The sequence below is a fragment of the Petaurus breviceps genome, unplaced genomic scaffold (assembly GCF_028583685.1).
Source record: "Petaurus breviceps papuanus isolate PSGF00001 unplaced genomic scaffold, PetGlider_PUasm1.0 208, whole genome shotgun sequence".
NCBI classification, from domain to species: domain Eukaryota; kingdom Metazoa; phylum Chordata; class Mammalia; order Diprotodontia; family Petauridae; genus Petaurus; species Petaurus breviceps.
In genome coordinates, this window is record NW_027185852.1 from 24,080,666 (window position 1) to 24,099,291 (window position 18,626).

The 18,626-nt window shown below is 40.9% G+C and overlaps 1 protein-coding gene across 3 annotated transcripts in view; it reads right to left on the reverse strand.

Moving 5' to 3' along the window:
* LOC138165346 (zinc finger FYVE domain-containing protein 9-like) overlaps nt 1-18,626 on the reverse strand; it is a 219,329-nt gene that overhangs the window by 87,039 nt on the left and 113,664 nt on the right. For all 3 annotated transcript variants that reach the window (XM_069093576.1, XM_069093577.1, XM_069093578.1), the window contains one exon: nt 15,881-17,982. In XM_069093576.1, the coding sequence (XP_068949677.1) occupies nt 15,881-17,982 (2,102 nt within the window). The remainder of the gene's footprint in view (nt 1-15,880; nt 17,983-18,626) is intronic.

Here is an 18,626-nt window from a genome sequence, read left to right on the forward strand (position 1 = left end):
AGGCCATAGTCTCATATGCTGTCAGGAAAGTATTTTATAAACCTTAAAGCATCAAAGAAACAACTAATTATTGATTCTATGGAAAAGGATTACCCCTCTACTACTTATTTTAGATACATTTTTCATAATTGGGAGTTCTGATATTGAAAGCATAATTCACAGGGCAGCCAGGTGGCACGGTGAGTAAGAGCACCGGCCCCAGACTTGGGGGACCTAGGATCGAATCCAGGCTCAGATACTTAGCACCCACCCAGAAATACCTGGCCATGTAACCTTGAGCAAGTTACTTAACCCCAATTGCTTAAGAAAAAAAAAAAGAAAACATAGTTCACACCAAATGTGGGGAAAAAATTACAAATATCCATCTTTTTTCAAAAAAGAAAAAAAAACAAGACCCTGTAAGTATGGGGTGGACATTTTAGAATTCTTGTAGCATACCGAAAAATTAAAGTCACAGGAAATTGAAAGACAAGACATTAAAAGATATATGATTGCTCCCTCTGAGACAGTAAAGGATAGTAAGTTCAAATAAGAAAGCTTTCAGCTTTAATTGGCTTTTATGTACATAATTACAAATGTGATCATCTTGATGGGCTTCCTGTAATCTACTTTTCTCACAGGAGAAAAAAAAAGGTCTGCTATTTTAAGACCACCTCTAATATGAGAGGATTTGATAATGTACATTATGACAGCTGAAATTACACTCAGTAAATGGGACTCCAACATCAAATCCCATCCAGGCATACTGTCAAGCTCCTTAACCTTAATTCATATTTTAAAGGAAAATATAATGACTACAATAGCTTACAAAAAGAAACTGCTATGGGTCTCCCAAAGACCTATAACAGCCAATGTTCATAAATATGAACTGGCCCATGTATTACCCTGTCAGTTCTTAAACCTTCAAATAAAAAAGAAACATTATCAATCAGTTAACAAGCCTTCATTAAGCACGTACTATGAACAACAAGGTGCAAGTAACTATGTAGAAACAAGATATAGCCAAGATCAACTGAGGATGGTTTAAGAGGAAAGACCATAAGAAAGGAGGCCTGGGAAAGGCTTCTTGCAGAAAGTAGGACTTGGCTGAGACTAAGAAGAAAACTAGGGAAGTGAAGAGGTGGAAATGAGGATGGAGAGCATTCCAGGCATCCAGGATAGGTCCATTCAGTCCTACATTTGGAAAAACTTAAGTCTACTAAGCCATTCCTCCTTGGGGCCCCAGAGACAGGGGAAGTTTGCAAACACCAGAGAACATGTACAGGTCTTGAGAAAATCAACTTCATACAAACAGAATTAGAAATCGTCTCAGTGGCCTCCATTCTATTCCTGGAGGTAAGCGGCTCATTTCACTTTGGAACTGCTCTGACAGTTATTAAAAGTTTCTTCATATCAAGCTTCAGGGTGACTCTCTAGAATATTGATCCACCTGTCCTGTGAAGTCCAAAAGAACAAGCCTAATCCCTCATATCCAAATGAGGCCTGCTGCCAACGCATCACCTCTAACTGACTGTTATGATACAGTTTCCAGTGCTTTCACAATATTGATCATCCTCCAGGTGAGCCTTGCTTGGCCCTATCCTTCATAAAAGATGGCTCCCTGAACTTCACACCACATGCTAACATGGTTTCACTAAGGCCAAGAACAGCAAAACCTTGCTGGGACACTACACATTTATTTCATCATTACTTAGGCCAGACCAGTAAGTTAGGAATTCACATTTTCTAACTTCTAAAGGCATAGGAATTCCAAAGAATCACAAAATAGCAGAGACCATTAAGATTGTACCTGAATAAGAAACCTCTCTGTGCTATACCTCCCAAGTGGTGGGTAATTCAGCTCTTGTACCAAGACCTCACCCACTGACTCCTGAGCCAGACCATTACATTTCTGGAAAGCTCTCATTATTTAGGAAGGTTTTTCCTTACACTGAGCTAAAAACTACATTTGTAGTTTCCACTCACTACTCCTCACTCTACCTTTGACCATGAATATGAAATAGGCTTGAAACTCATTACAGAACTGATCTTTAAATGAAATAACCTGCCATTTTAGATACAGATATATATAACTCAAGTTTATAACATTGAAAATCATAAATATTCACTATGTATTAAATACTTATATTTCTGAATATATGGGAAAATAAGCCCTTGAATCATTTTCTTTTTTTTTTTTAAGCAATCAGGGTTAAGTAACTTGCTCAAGGTTACACAGCCAGTTATTTCTGGGTGTGGTGCTGAGTGTCGGAGCCCTGGATTCAATCTCCAGGTCATCCCAACACTGGAGCCAGGGCTCTTACTCGCTGAGCCACCTGGCCGCCCCTAAGCAATTGGGGTTAAGTAACTTGCTCAAGGTTACACGGCCAAGTGTTTCTGGGTGGGTGCTAAGGGTCTGATTGGGATTCCATCTCCAGGTCATCCCAACACTGGAGCTGGTGCTCTTACTGTGCTACCTGGCTGCCCCTTGAATCATTTTCAAAATTAATTTAGATCATCCTTTAATAATCCACGTTTCCTTTAAAACATGCATGTGACAACCACTTTATGTCGTATTTGTTTTTAAATACGGAGATTAGTATCATGATTAAAATGGACTTTGAGGAATCTAGGATAGAAAAAAAATTAAAAAGGAAATAGTGGTTATAAAATAAAACCAAAGCATATACTTAAATGGTACTCTAATAAAACAGCACCTATACAAAAGATAACAGACAAAAACACATGTTCAGCAAGATGGATTTCCAAATGGATCATGGTATATACACTTCCCACTTCACTAGTCCATCTGCTAGTTGGCAGGTTTAGTCAGAAGTCTAAGAAGGTGAAGCACTATTAGCCTCAGTCTAACTCCTTTCTTTTCTTTTTTTTTTATAAAGGCAAAGAGGTTCACAAAAATATTTTAAATCAGAAAAACCAAGAGGACTTATCTAGTCTAACTCATCCTTCTACAAATATGAGGAAACAGACCCCCAAAGGAAAGTAACTTGCCCATGGGAAACAGATTCAAAAAGGGAAAATAACTTCCCCTCCCAAGCCCATTCTGACCTTCTCAACTTCAAACCAATCATACCTCTCTTGTGTCACCCAGGAGCATCCTTGCCCTGCAAAATCCCCCCACCTTCTACAGCCTGCTCACCTCCAGATCTCCCTCTGTAAGGATCCCATTAGTGAGCTCCTTCTGTAGCCTCCATTTTCCTCCAGGTCCTGATCCTGACTAGGTGGACTTCAAAATCAGGCCTCCAGGCTTGGAACCTTCATCCTTCTCTCTCCTGTTTTTAGCTACTTTTGGTATACTGTCTTCCCTCATCAGAATGTAAGCTTTTTGAGGGCTGTGACTGTCTTTCTTTTTGCCTCTACTTGTATCCCAAACGTTAAGTACAGGTCTTGGCACATAACAAGTAACTAATTTCCTTCTTATGATCAGAAGACTAAGTGAAGACTAAAAATGAAGTCCCCTGATTCTAATACACAACATCTCATAATTCACTTTTTGGTTCCTGTTCTATTTAGATAGCCAAATACAGCAAACTTGCCTTGGAAAACCCCTCCCCCACAATGAAAAAAGCCCAAACATTTGATACGGGTCTAAAGGACAGGGGAGACACGGCTTTGTGTAAAACATGTCCCTGTCCTTGAGAAATTTACTAACTCCCCCCATACCACTTCCTTTCCCCCCAGCATGGTAGGAATGCAAAACAAGGGCCCTGGCTATGCCTAGGTCAAGTAACTTCCCCACTTCATTCTAATTCTAATTCATTCTAGACATTATTCTAATTCTGTCTCTAACCCATTCCATTTTTATCTAACCCTTTCACCTCTGACTTCTTATGGCTCAGTAAAATTCAGCTTCATGTTCTCTAGTTTTATACTTACAAGAATACTGAATTTTGACTGGGTAGAATTCACTCTATACCTTAGCAGTTAAGTCCTAAGGAAATGCCTTTGGCACATAAAAGCTAAATGTCTTGCCCAGGGATCCAAAAGCTAGTTCGTATTTGAGATAGGATTTGAACACAGGTCTTTCTGACTCCAAATCCTCTATATACTATGCCATGCTTCCTCCATTTTGAATCACATAAGGGGCAAAAAAGATCTTGGTCTAAGTCTTGCCCAAGGTCACAAAGGGCAAGACTTATGTCACATGCTCTTGATGTGACATAATTAGATGACCCTCATCTATCTGTGTCTGTCCTTGCTACTTAATCAAGATTCCTGTGAGTTGAAAATAGTCTGCGTAAGAGCTAAGCCTCCCCTCATGCCTTCTCCAACTTTTCCATCTCTACTAGAATTCCAATTCTCAGAGAACCCTTTCAGCCCCTTCAAATGCCACCAGTGACACAGTTATATTGTTACTGAGACTGATAAGAACGACGATGTCACTAATGGACTTCAAAAGCATTTTAAGGCTTCCAAAGCCCTCATCTGAATTGAAGGGCTGCCCCAATTCTTTTTCTGAGGCCACGCCCTCCCAGCTGGCCCAGCTCCCAAGATGGGCCCACTAACATCCAGACTATTTATGGCCCACACTCTGAAGGGCTCTTCACCCATATGGCCCCAGGGAAAGAAAATTTTTGGCTACCACAATTCTTGAAGATCACCTGCCAAGACACAACTGTGCAGCAACTGACTTAGGGATGAAATTCTCAACTTCTTAAATGCTAAACTATAGGAGGAAGATGAATGATGACAAGGGGCCTTTAGGGCAGCACCTGCCTCACAGAAAAGCACGAGATTGGGTGGGTAAGTATCATCACCCCCATTTTTATACACAAAGAAACTAAGCCTCAGTGATTTGACACAATGTCAGAGCTGTTGTCGCTGGCCTCAAGAATTCCAGTGACAAAGAATTCTGTGCCACCAGAAGCAGGCCATTCCACATGGAAAAGCTTTATTTGCTAAGAAGCTTATCCTAATATTAAGCTGAAATGTGCCTCTAGACAACTTTCATTCTTAGTCTAAGTTTGAGGTTTTAAGGTGTTCAAGGTTATATTAATAGCTAGAGACAACAAGGAGCAACCAATCCAACCCCTTCACTTTACCAAGGAGAAAACTGAGGTCTAGAGGATTGACTTGGCCTGCCCAAGGTCACTGTAACAGCAAGCACCCCTGCGTCCTCAGGGTTTGCTGCTACCACAGGTTCTTGGATCTGCTTTGTTAAAGGAAAGCAACTCAAAATGGGTTAACAAGCTTACTTTAATCAGTCAGACATATATCATTTACCTTGTTCAGGGGAAAAAGGTCAGCACCCCGAACTTCAAAGCATACAGGCAGAATTATCAAGACAGAAACAGATCAAGTAGACAGATTTCCAAACTGTCCAACCATTACATCCATACCAAATCAGCATCTGGGTTTTTCAAAGCCGGGGGGGCCCTAGACAACGGCTTCCCAGAATACAGATCAAATCACAGAACAGTTCTCAAAGTGAGCCCCCAAAACAAAGCCTCACATCAGGGCTTATATAGCCTTCTCCTGGCTCAGAGAATGTAACAACCTTATTGACCCACTGGCCAATCAAAAAGTATCTACTGAAAAACAAGCCTCCCACCCCAGGCTTCAGGTGCACTTTAGCCTAGGGGCAGGGAAGATCTGTAAAATTTACATTCTCATTACAGTCACCCAGGAGGCAGTGACAAAGTCAAGGACAGAACCAAAGTTAAGTGATGCCAGATTGGACAGAATGCCCGATCTGGGGTGAGCGAAATTAGTTCAAATCCTGCCTCAGACACCTATTAGCTGTGTGTTCCTGGGCAAGTCACTTTAAACTTTTTGCCTCAGTTTCCCTAACTGTAAAATGGGAATAGTAACAGAACCTTCCTCCTGGGGTTGTTGTGATGATCCAGTGAGATATTTGTAAAGCACATAGCACCTAGCACAGAGCAGATGCCATATAAATGACACCTATTAGCTATTATTATTATTGGCCTCCAAGCACTCTAGCACTCAGTCTCTATTATTCTGTGTCAGAAGCACAGACTCGTTTTTTCCAGAGACTGAGACAAGGACAGCCCAGCCCTTTTCACTTCCACCCCAACCAAAACATAAATGACATGACAGCGTTCATACCCTTTAACATTCCCAAAGCACTCGATATTTGATTTTGCAAGGTAAATGCAATTGCTTTCTCCAATTTAAGGAAAAGAAAACTAAGGTAGAAAGATGTTAAGTAACTTGCCCCAGGTTCAGAACTACTGAGTGCTGGAGGGATAATCTGACTCAAGTCTTCCTATTCCATCATTCTATTCCCTACACAGCCTAGTGGCCCTAAGGTAAACTATGACACATACTAAATCTTTTACTTTAAAAAAAAAAAAGAAAAAAAATTAAAATAAGGGATCAGCTAGGTGGTGCAGTGAATAGAGCACCAGACCTGAGTTCAAATTCAACCTCCAACACTTAACACAAAACTAGCCGTGTGACCTTGGGCAAGTCACTTAACCCCAATTGCCCTACCTTCCCCTCTCCAAAAAGCCAAGAAAAAAAGCCCATTTAATTGCTAAGTGAAGTCAATAAGCATTTACTATGTTAAGACTCAAGGATACAAAAGAATATTCAAAAAGCTTGCAGTCTGAAGTGGGAAACAACATGTAAACAAGACATAGCGAGGGTTGAAGTGGAGATAAACTCAGAGGGAAGGCACTAACATTTTGGGGGAACAGCAAAGGTACAAGATGGAACTTTAGCTGAGACCTGAAGAAAACCAGGGAAGCCAGGAAGCAGAGAAGAGGACAGTCAGCATTCTCTTGAGCACTGAAGGATAATCACGGAAAATGTCTGGAATTGGGAATTGGAGTATCTTATATGATGAACAACAAAGAGTTCAAGTGACATAAGAGTATGTAGACTAGTGGAATAAGGTGTAAGAAGACTGGAAAGGTAGGCAAGCGCCAGGTTATGGGTTTTGAATGCAAACAAAGCAGAGAATTTTTAAGATCAACTTGACAGCTGAGCAGAGGATGAACTAGAGTGAGAAAGAGACTTGAGGCATAAGATATTGTAAAAGTCCTGGTGTGAAGTAATGAAGGCCAGGACCAGGGTGTTGGCACCATCATAAGAGAGAAGGAGATATATACAAGAGATATTATGAAGGAAGAATGGACAGGACTAGGCAACTCTGGACTGGATGTGGAGGGTGAAAGAGTGACAGTCAAGGATGACCCCTAGGTCATGAGCCTGGGTGACTTCAAATATGCTGGTGCTTACCCTCAACAGTAAAAGGGAATATGAAAGTTAGGGAGAAAGGAGTGTTTCAGGGGAAAGATGTTAAGTTGGAGCCAACTTTAGGGTTAAAGTTGGAAGAGCGGGATATCTTATCAGGTGAGAACAAACAACCAATCAGAGGAATCAAAAACTGATCAATCACAGCCTTTAATGAAATCACAGACTAAGTGAAAAAAAATTTTTGATCAGTTGAGAAGTACTGAAAGTCTAGATGAAAGGAAACAACACTGCACAGGAAGTTCACTGATATTAGCTGAGGAAACCTGGTCATGCCCTGTGGCTCATCTGCAAAAAGTTCAGTCATTCAGAATCTGAGGATGTGAGTACCTGGCAGTTTAGCTTAGAAGCCTTCCAGTCAAGACCATGAAAAGAAATGGCTTTGGGGGAAGAGAAACTGGCCTGGACTAAACCTTCATTGCCTGCTACACACCAGCCTCCTTAGTCCAGAGAAAGATCTTATAAATTGCAAGTGGGGCAGATGTTGGACTTCCCAGCATCCCCTGGAAGAGTAGACACAAGGTCTGCAGGGGGAGCTGAGGGTGATCTAGGCACACTTAGGAAAGGCAGCTTCAAAACTTTATAAAGAACCCAAGAAAGATACGCCACGCAGAAGGACAACAGCATGACTGCCACACAAAGGGCATGTGTGAGCTACCCCTTGGACACATGTGATCTAAGAATAGCCCACTTTCCCCTAGATTCTGTATGTATTTGTGGGAAAATGAGTCCCAGAGTTCTGTTGAGATGTTTTGTATCATCTGTTCTAGGTGGATACTAATAAATACTCCTTTCTAAAAGCTCATTAAATCTGGCTCACTACCAGAAACCCAAAAAAATCAGTGAGAGTGGCATAACCTGTTCTTGAAGTCATGCTAGCTCCTTGCATCAGGAAAGGGAATAGGCATTTATAGAGAATCCGCAGGCCTCAAGGAGACCACACATGGCCCTTTTGGACCTCCACAGTGGCCCTTTGACCGAATCCAAACTTTATACAACAAATCCTTTTGGAAGTTTGGATTCAGTCAAAGGGCCACCCTTGAGGGCCTAGAGAGCCACATGTGGCTTCAAAGTTGCACGATCTCCACCTGTACAATAAGCACTTCACAAAAAATCTCTTTTGATCACTGCTTTTTTTTTTTTGGATGTTCACTAATCAGCTTGTAAACAAAACATTCTAAAATCTGCCCGGCATCAAAATAAAGTTCACTTATCTATATATTCTGTACATGCTATTCTCTTCCACTTTTTGGGATATTCAAATGTTTTCACCTTTTGCCAATCCTAGGGCACCCTTGCTGATCTCTAAGTTCTTGCAAAAATCACTGATATTACAGCAAGTCAGTCAATCAGTAAACAAGTCCTAACCTCTCTGCTAAATTCTAGTCTATAATCTGGAACTGCCAATTAGACATCTCAATTGAATGTAGTTATGTAATACCTTAGACTCAACATATAGAAAACTGAACTAACTATCCTACCCCCTACAAAGCCTTCCCCTCTTCCTAACTTCCCTGTTACAGCTGAGGACACCACAATCCTTCCAGTCACCCTGCCTGCAACCCATGACCTTCAAATCCTCACTTTCTCTCACCCCTCACAGCCAATCTGTTGCCAAGGCCTGTCAATTTTAACATTTTTTCAATGGGTCCCCCTCTCTCCTTCAACACTGCCCAACACCCTGGTGCAGGCCCTCATCACTTCCCCCTGAATTACTGCTGGTTGGTCTCCCTGTCTCAAGTCTCCTCTCCATTCAACTGCCAAACTGATCTTTCTTAGCACTGGTGTGACTGTGTTATCTCCCCACTTCTGAAATCAAATATAAAACTCTGGTGTTCAAAGCCCCTTATAATTTGCCCCTCGGTCCTCCCCCCTTAAATTGTAATCTAGTAACAGTGACCTCCTAGCTGTTTTCAAGCAAGACCTTCCATCTGCTGACTCCAGGCATTCACACTGGCTGTCCCCCATGCCTGAAGTATTATCTCTTCTCATCTCTGCCTCCTTGCTTCCCTGGCTTCTTCGAGGCCCAGAGAAGATGTCATCTTATACAGGAAGCGTTCCCGACCCCCTGGACTGCTAGCACCTTCACTCTGGTGATGTTTTTTCCCATTTCTCTTGTATGGAGTTTACACACAGTCGTTTCCCTGTTGTCTCACTCATCTGATGATGAACTTCTCGAGGGCAGGGGTTGTCTTCTGCCTTTCTTGTTATCCGAAGCACTTAGCACAATGTCTGGCAAACAGTAGGCATTGAATAAATGTTTTTACCACCTACATACTTACTATGTGCTTGGCACTGTAATGAAAGGCAAAAGCAGTCCCTTCCTTCAAGGAGCTAACATTCTAATGAAGAATAAAAATTGGAAAATTACTAAGTCCATACAAGATATAGACAGATTAGACAGAGTTTCAGCTAGTCAATAAATATTTATAAAATGCCTACTATGTGCCAGGTGCTGTGCTAATGAGGGAAACATATGCTATATTACAAGCTATATAGGATATGAGCTATAAAGAGAATATACAAGAAAGAAGAGGGAAGGCACTAGAATGGAGAGGGGTTCATGCCACCAGAGTGAAGGCCCAGAGCCAGGAGATGGAGGCTCTTGCTTGATGAACAGCTTGGAGGTCAGTGTTACTAGACTACAATTTAAGGGGGGACGAGTGGGAAAAGTGTAAGAGGAGTGGAAGCAGTGGGGGTGGGGGGCAAATTATAAAGGGCTAAATAGAGAATAAACAAGAGTGAGGGAAGGAACTAGAATTAAGAGGCGTTGGTAAAGGCTTCCTGTAGAGATGGGATTTTGTTGGTACTTGAATAGAGAGTCAACAGAATACAGAATGACATCGATGGTCAGACCTGCACTTTAGGAAAGTCACTTTAGTGGCTAAATGGAGGGTGGACTGGAGTGGGGAGAAACTAGAGGCAAGCAGACCCACCAAGGGGCTATTACAATGGTCCAGGGAGGAGGAGAAGAGGACCGAAGTAGAGTAGTAGCCATTAAGAGGAGAAAAAGGTGTGTATTGAAGAGATACTGCAAAGGTGAAATCAACAGGTCTTGAAAACAGATGGGATGGGAGAGAGGAAGGCTGCAGTCAGACAGAGTGAGGAACTGAAGTTGACACCTAGGTAATCTGAGAGGAAACATTTGTGGACAAGGGTCTTCATTCCAACACTAAGACTGGGGAGAAAACATTCATTGTCTCCAATGTTTTAGTGGATGTTAGGATACTTATTTTCTGTTCCTTAAGCTGTGAATTCAAAGTGAATACTGTACCATTATAGTCCACAAATATTCACAGTTGTTATTTCCACTGTTAAATACTACTCTTAGAAGATAAAGTTGACTTCCAACCAGAGTGAAACAAACAAAATTATTCCCACTTTGCTAAATCTAACATTATTTTGCAAAATCAAACAGCATTCAGAATTGTCATATTTGATTTACAGTCTGATTAATTTAGGCTTCATAAAATTATACCTGTGTTTTATAAAGCTCTTCTCTTCCGAGAAGCTCAAAGATTTTTACAGACATTATCTCATCAATTCTTACAACATCCCTGAGGTAAATGGGAATGGGAACGAAAAAGACAGAATCATGAATAACCAATCTATAAATTCATTATGCCTTTCACAGCAGGATTTTAACTATACTTTATAAAAGAAATATTACCTACACAACAGAAACTACATCTGTTCTTAACCTGTTTTCTCTCTTATTTCACAAGAGGGTCTGATTTAGGTACTACAATATTGGGATTCTTTCCAACCTCTAAAATGTGTATCTTTCCTTTACAAAAGACATTTTTCTATTTTAATTTTTTTTTTAATTCTGACCTTAATATCAAGTAAAATAAGCACTTTCATGTAGTAATTAAGTAAATTAGAAAAAGAGACTGTACATAAAACTGAATCTAAAGTACTTTCTTTTAAAGTATATAATTCAACATGTAGCTTTCTGCATGTGTTTCCTTCTGGTCTTTCTTCTGTCTTGTAAATCCTTTACAAACGCTTTAATCACTTTCTCTTTTTTCTTTCTCTTCCTCCTCCCCCCCCCCATTTAAAAAAAACCCTATTACTATTTCCCCTCTCCTCTTACCTCTCCCAATTAAATTGTTTTGTTTTGTTTTTTAAGTGCATAACAAATATGCTTGGTCAACTAAAATAAAATCCTACACTGGCCATGTCCAGAAATGTATGTTTTATTGTGCATGTTGCATGGTGAGGAACAAGCTTAATCGTCAGTCTTTTGGTCGTTTTTCTTTACAATACTGGTGTTATTGACATTTGGTGGGATGATGTAATATCCTATCATTAAAAACACTCAATCATCTGCGGCTAGAAACTAGCTTCCCAAAGTTTCATAGAGATGGAGAAATAGAAAAGTGATTGGTCTAATCGCATAACAAAAGCAACTTGCTGAATGTGATTTCTCCCTCTCTGATACCTATTCAGCTGGCCTTTTCATTAGGAATACTTGGAAGTCCTCTATTTCATTATAAATCCATTTTACCTCTGTAGGATTTATACTCAGTTTTATTAGGTAGATTATTCTTGATTATAAGCTTCTAGAATATCATGTTTCAAGATCACAACTTCCTTATGGTTGTAGCTGCTAAATCTTGTGTGATCCTGTCACTGATTCCACAGAACTTCAATTCCTTCTGCCTACTTAAAATATTTTCTCCTTGATGCAGAAGTTTTGGATTTTGGCTATATTATTTTTAATTTTGAAGTTATCATTTGGGGGGTTCTTTCAGGAGGTAAATAGTAGATTTTGTCAACTTTTACTTTGTTCTCTTGGTCCTAAGATATGTGGGCAATTTTCTTTAGTAATTTCTTGAAATAGCGATGTCTAGGCTCTTTTTTTTGTTCATGGTTTTTATATAGTCACTGATTCTTAAATTATCTTTACTCAATCTACTTTCCAGCTGAGTTGCTTTTCCTATGAAATATAATACATTTTCATCTTTTTATTTTTGGTCTTTTGACTTTGTTTATTATTTCTTGAGGTCTCATGGAATCTTTAGTTTCCACTTAGTGAATTCTAATTTTCAAAAAGTCATTTTTTTTTTTAAAGCAATTGGGGTTAAGTAACTTGCTCAAGGTTACACAGCCAGTTATTTCTGGGTATGGTGCTAAGTATCTGAGCCCGGATTCAATCCCAGGTCATCCCAACTCTGGGGCCGGCTGTAACTCACTGCGCCACCTGGCCACCCCTAAGCAATTGGGGTTAAGTAACTTGCTCAAGGTTACACGGCCAGGTGTTTCTGAGTGGGTGCCAAGTATCTGGGCCTGGATTCGATCCCAGGTCATCCCGACTCTGGAGCTGGTGCTCTTACTCACTGTGCTACCTGGCCGCCCCAAAAAGTCATTTTCTTAAGTAAAGCTTTGTATATTTTTCTACCAAGTTGTTAATTCTCTTCTCATAACTTTCCTTCATAGCTCTCATTTCTTTTCCCCATTTTTTCCTCTATCACTCTTGGTGTTTTAAATATATTTGTTTTTAATCTCTTTAACTTTTCTAGGAATTCTTCTTGTGCTTATTTCAATCTGCATTTTTTTTTGGTGGCTTTGTTTATATTTTCAAGTCACTGTCTTCTATGTTTGCATCTTCAGCTTCCATCACCCCAGTAGCTCTTGATGATGGAATTCTTTTTATGTTTGCTCATTTTTCCAGTAGACTTTTTGTCTTTAGACTTCATGTTAGTGCCAAGAAGGGGAGGGAAGGAGGTAATGTATAACCAAAATTCCTCTCCTTTTATTTCCTTCTGCTATTTTCTCAGCTCAATCTGGAAACCCAAAAGTTCTGAGTACTTCCAAAGTGATGGGATCTGGGGAAAGGTCTGTCCACTGACGACCCTCTTGGTCTGAGCTCTACAAGTTTCTAATACAGGTTTGGGTATGTTTCAGTAAACTGCTGATGGGTTAGACCCTGCTAGTGCTCTGGGAGGTTCTGCAGGTTCAGAGACACTGAACTGCTGCCTCCCCTTTGGTCTCGGTCTCCTCCTCCAGTTATCCCACTGCAGGCTTTCACGCTGGGCTAAATGTTAGAGCTGAGTCACTGATCCAATTCTGGCTCAGATCCACACTGCCACATTTCCAGAACTTTTTCTGTGATCAGTACTCAGCCATGGTCCCTGTGCACAACTCATCTCCACCCAGAATCTATGAATCAGAACTGGGTAATGGGAGAGAGCTGCCAGATAGCACCAATTCTGCACCTAACTCAAGATTTGTTACTCCACTGCTTTTTGCCCTCATGCAGTCTCAGTTCTGTTACTGTTTCTGAACTGCTGTGATCCTGGTTAGCACCTACCCCAGGGTCCACAGATATCTCCATCTGTCTGCCTAAGCTACTCTGGGCTAGAAAAATGATTCACTGTGATCTTCTTCAGGGACTTTCTCAATGAGAATTCAGACTGGCATGTTTTGTAGATTGTTGTAGAGAAGGTATGCTAGGTAAGACAAAAATGGTTCCTCTCATTCTACAATCTTGACTCTGTTCCCTCTCACTTAATATCTATGTCATTCATCTAATATCTATCTAATTCTAGATTCCTCTTATAAACTTCAACATATGCAATGTGTTGTTGTTCAGTCATTTCAGTTGTATCTGATCTCTGTGACCCCATTTGGGGTTTTCTTGGCAAAGATACTGGACTGGTTTGACACTTCCTTCAGTTCATTTTACAGGTGAGGAAACTGAGGCAAATAGGGTGAAATGACTTGCCCAGGGTCACACAGCTAGTGAGTGTCTGAGGATTGATTTGAACTCAGGAAGATGAGTCTTCCTGACTTCAGGCTCAGCGCTTTGTGCACGAAGGTGCCCCGAGCTGCCCACCAATCTGTATACCTATCTGTTTCAACACATGTTCCTCAACCTATTTACTGTTACATGATGCCCACACCAACAGACTGGATTGTACACAACAGGTGCTTCATAATGTTTGAGGAAATGAACCTATGCGTTTTCAAATATAGAATTAGAAAACTAGTTAAGCTCAGTCTTGCAGAGTAGGTATAATCAATTTTATTTGCTCCATAATTCCAAGGCAGATCATCTCCTTCATGAATTTTGCAGTTCCTTCAGATTTTCTTCTTTGCATTCTCTTTCTCTTGGATAAACAGATTATTAGTGCTGAGGGAAACCTCAGAGAACATCAAGTTCAACTCCCTCATTTTAAAGGTAAGGAAGCAGAGGATCCAGTGGGAAGACATTACTTGCGCTGAATTACTATTAGTCAGTAGCTGAGCCAAGAAAAGAATCCAGGGCTCTTGATCAGCTGTTCAGGGCACTCTTTACTATAACAGGAAACCTTCATCAATAGCTCTGGGCTACAGACAAATCTTATCAAAGTAAAGGTTTGGTCCCTCTACGGAAATCCTTTCAATTCCTTCCTATCGGCCCATTAAGTAAAATGCAAATTTCTTGGCCTAGAAACTCAAGGCCCTCCACAATTTCAGGCCATACTTTTCAGGTGCACTTCTTTCCCTACCTTCTCTTTTATGATTTATCTTCATTACTCAATACAATACAATAGCCAGCTGGCTTACTCTCAGTGCCCTCTGTTTTCTAGTCTCGGTGGTTTTTATTCACACTTATTCCTTGAGCTTTCAACACCTCTTGTATTCAACCACCAGTGAAATTACAAGCCCTTAAAGGCCCACACAGTTCAAATGCTCCTTCACTTCCCTCAGGAAGACAACCCTGATCTGCAGACCCAGACCTTATATAACGCTTGTTTGCATCCTATTATTTTGCGCTAGGTGACTTATGTCACAAGACGCAAAAGCTCTCTCAGGGTAGAGACTGTGTTTGAATTAGAGCCCCATTTTACTCTAGCACCTGGCATATAACCCTACTTGGTGCTTCAGCTGTCTGCTGAATTTAATTTAGAATTAAGTTAGATGAAACAACTACACCAATCAGATTTTCTTCTGGTTCACTGGCCGGGGTGGGGCGGGGCGGAGCGGGGTGGGAGATGTGGAGGAGCACAGGGAGAGGTCACTGTTTTCAGTAGAAATATAACTTTGGGACACTTCACTTTTGTCATCTTGCCAGAAAGGTATATAACCAAAGACTAGTCTTTCCAACTAAGGTAAAGAAAAATCAAAAGTATGAAGTGATACATATAGAAAAGCACATGATGGAACAATATTTCAACAAATTACTTATAAGAGAAATAAAAATTCAAAATTGAGAGAGACACACAAGTACAACTTTGAACTCTATATAATCATAAAACTTTTCAAGTCAGTATTATTTTACAATAAAAAAAGAAAAGTAGTAAGAGTGACCAACTTCCTTATTTTTAAATGGATCACTTAACCAAACATGTATTTCTGTAAAAACCACAGAGTTAACACTTCCTCAATTCTTACTATTTATACAGCTGAATATGTTTAAATCAGAGACAGAAACCAGGTTAATTTGTACATGAGATTAATGTGTTGTACTTTTTAGTCTGGAATAAAATAAGTAGTAAGATAGGGCTTTAATAAGGGCTTGTTGATTGACTCATTTCCCAATGAGCTCAGAACTCTCTGTTATTGTCATAACAATAACTAATAAGTTCACTTCTTCACCTTTAAAAAAAATTTTCTTTTTAAATTAAAAACAGAATTTGAGCTTATTTCTGAGATTCTAAGTGAACCTTACCTTTCCACATGCTCTGCAATGATGCCTCCTCTTGGTGAAAGTAAACCTGGCTTCACATTTCATGCAGTTTGGAGCCTGAGAATCCGGAACCCACACAGGAGCCACTTCACCCAGCGTGGTAAATGGCTTTCTGGTAGGAACACCAAACTGACTAGCTCTAAGATCATTATCCGGACTATCTGAGGCTACTGCAAGGCACGGACTACTAGAGACCACAGCCTCATAATCTTCCACAAGGTCCCCATTTGCATCAGCAATAGAGGAATGAAGTGTCTCATTAGGGAATAGAGTTACTGTTGAGTTTTCCCCTAACTTTGCTTTCCCAAATACATCATTTTTGTTTTTAGCATTAGTGCCACTGTGAGGAGGAAGGTCATTTTGTAAATGTTCTGACAATGGCTTTGGAATCTGAAGCTTGAGATTCGTTGGCTGCTTCGGTCTGGCACCACCAAAGGGAACACTGATGGGTGGTACGTTAGCTACTACTTGTGGGGATAACTGCCCCTGAACAGATGGGACCTGACTACAGAGACTACGAACGTAGTTTTTTTTCATTTGGTCACCAGTGCTGCTTAAGACAAGCCCATTCCCTTCTGGGGCCTCATTTCCTCTGTGCTCATAAACATTCACATAGCATTCTGATTTACTCTCCTCAATTTCCTTTTCCTCTGTGACTGAATCTTCCTTGGAGGGTAAAGTCTTTGGAATACAAGCAATAACTGGGTTTAGCATTCCATAGGAATCACAACCATTAGACAGAGAATTTGCTGCTGGCACGTCCAGAACAGCAGGGAAGCCATAGCCCTCAAGCTCCTCTATACAAGCTCCTTTCAAAGGGACACCTGACTCTGCCAGCGCCTCCCCATTTTCCCCACTATCACCGCAAGCCTCCTCAGGCTGGCTCCTTGGCAGAAGCCTCTCACTCTGTCCACTTGTTGGGCTGTTACTCATTTCATTCAGTTTAGTCAACTCCTTATGAGTCACCTCCTCAGGCGCTGAAAAGCGCCCCACTGTACTGAATGATTCTGTTGTATCCAGAGTCTGTCCAAGCTCACAACTTTTGCTTTCATCTCCCTTGGTTTCATTAGGGGCAAGCCCACATGAAACCTGCTCACAGCAATCATCCCTTTCAGACACATTCAGCTGGTCAGGGTCAGAAAACAGAGGTAGCCCAGACTGGAAGAGTTCTCCAGCTGTTCTTTCATCTGGAGGCTCCTCTTCCATCGAAACCCTCTCACTCAAATGGGTAAAGCAATCTGTAGTCTCTAAATCTGTCCTGGGAGAGCTGGTTTTCCCAGCAGAAGTCTCAACTGGTACACCACCCCCCTGCACATCAGCTGCAGGACCTTCAGCTGTTCTCTGTGATAAAATCGTTGCATTGGTCCCTCCACTTGCAGTTCCTAAAATGGGAGGGTCTTTACTTATATTAATATCATCTTTTAAATGAGAGAGAGAACAGACATTAGAGTGACTCTCTGGTGAAGCAGTACATAGACGGCTGACAGAATCATCCTCAGCATGCAGCTGGTCCAGCTGGACCCCTGGCTTCTCTGTGCTCATGTCTTTTTCATCGGCCCCATTGACAGTAACACTAAAGGGATCACTTTGTCTATGTTCGTCATCCAGTGTAAAGCTAATAGTATCCATCAGCGAATGGCTATGGTAGTCCTGACAATCCAGTAAATCAGCATTTGGCAGAGTCCTCTGGTCACAATTATGCATGACAGCTACGACAAGAATACTCTTGTCTTCGGGCGGACTGTCTCTCTTCCTCAGCTTCTCCTCACCTGCATCCACAGCACCGCACGGATCATCCCAGGTACTGCTGCTCTTAACCAGCTGCTCTTCTGAAGCAGCCTGGTCCTCAATGCACATGTTGGAGGTCTCTGGGCTTATAGCACTCTCTCTTCCATTAGGACAGTGGTCCCCTCCTTCCAGAAGGAGGGGGGAACGAGACTGGGAGAAAGTTTTCCGTGTCCGCTGTGACTCACTTGGAATTGCTGTTTCATTCACAGTGGCCAGAGCTGGGCTAAATGACAGCAGATGAGGGTCTAGAAGCTGATTCCATTTTTTATCCAATAATGCAGGAGAAACTGTCTCATCTGAAAAATAAACAATTTAAACAATGAGTAAGTTGGCAACACTATACCAGGACAAAGCTGATTAGCAGGATTTCCAATTACCTTGGTCAAAAAGAAATCTATTATGACAAAAATGCTTATAATTTGGGGCAGCTAGGTGACATAGTGAATAGAGCACCAGCCCTGGACTCAGGAGGACCTGAGTTCAAATCCGACCTCAGACGCTTGACACACTTACTAGCCGTGTGACCTTGGGCAAGTCACTTAACCCCAACTGCCCTCCAAAAAGAAAAAAAATGCTTATAATTCTTGCCTCTGGATGAAAAAAACACATTTAAACCTCTTCCCTGTAGCTATATGTTCTAAAACTTAACCACTTAAAAATCCTAGAGCCTACAAACTAATAACATTTTGGGTTGTTTTTTTTTAATTCTTAAATACAAGATTCTTAGCTCAATTTGGCCCCAGGGCCTTATTGCTATGCTAAAGCACTGCAAATATCAGGAACATTACAATCAATAACTTGGTTGCAAGTTCCGGTTTATATATAATATGATATCACTTAGAGCATCTGAATTTTAGCAAATAACAATGTTTTCAAGAGATTCACTGACTAGTGAATTTCCATTGCATAAGGGCAGCAAGATGCTAAGAGAGAACTTGAG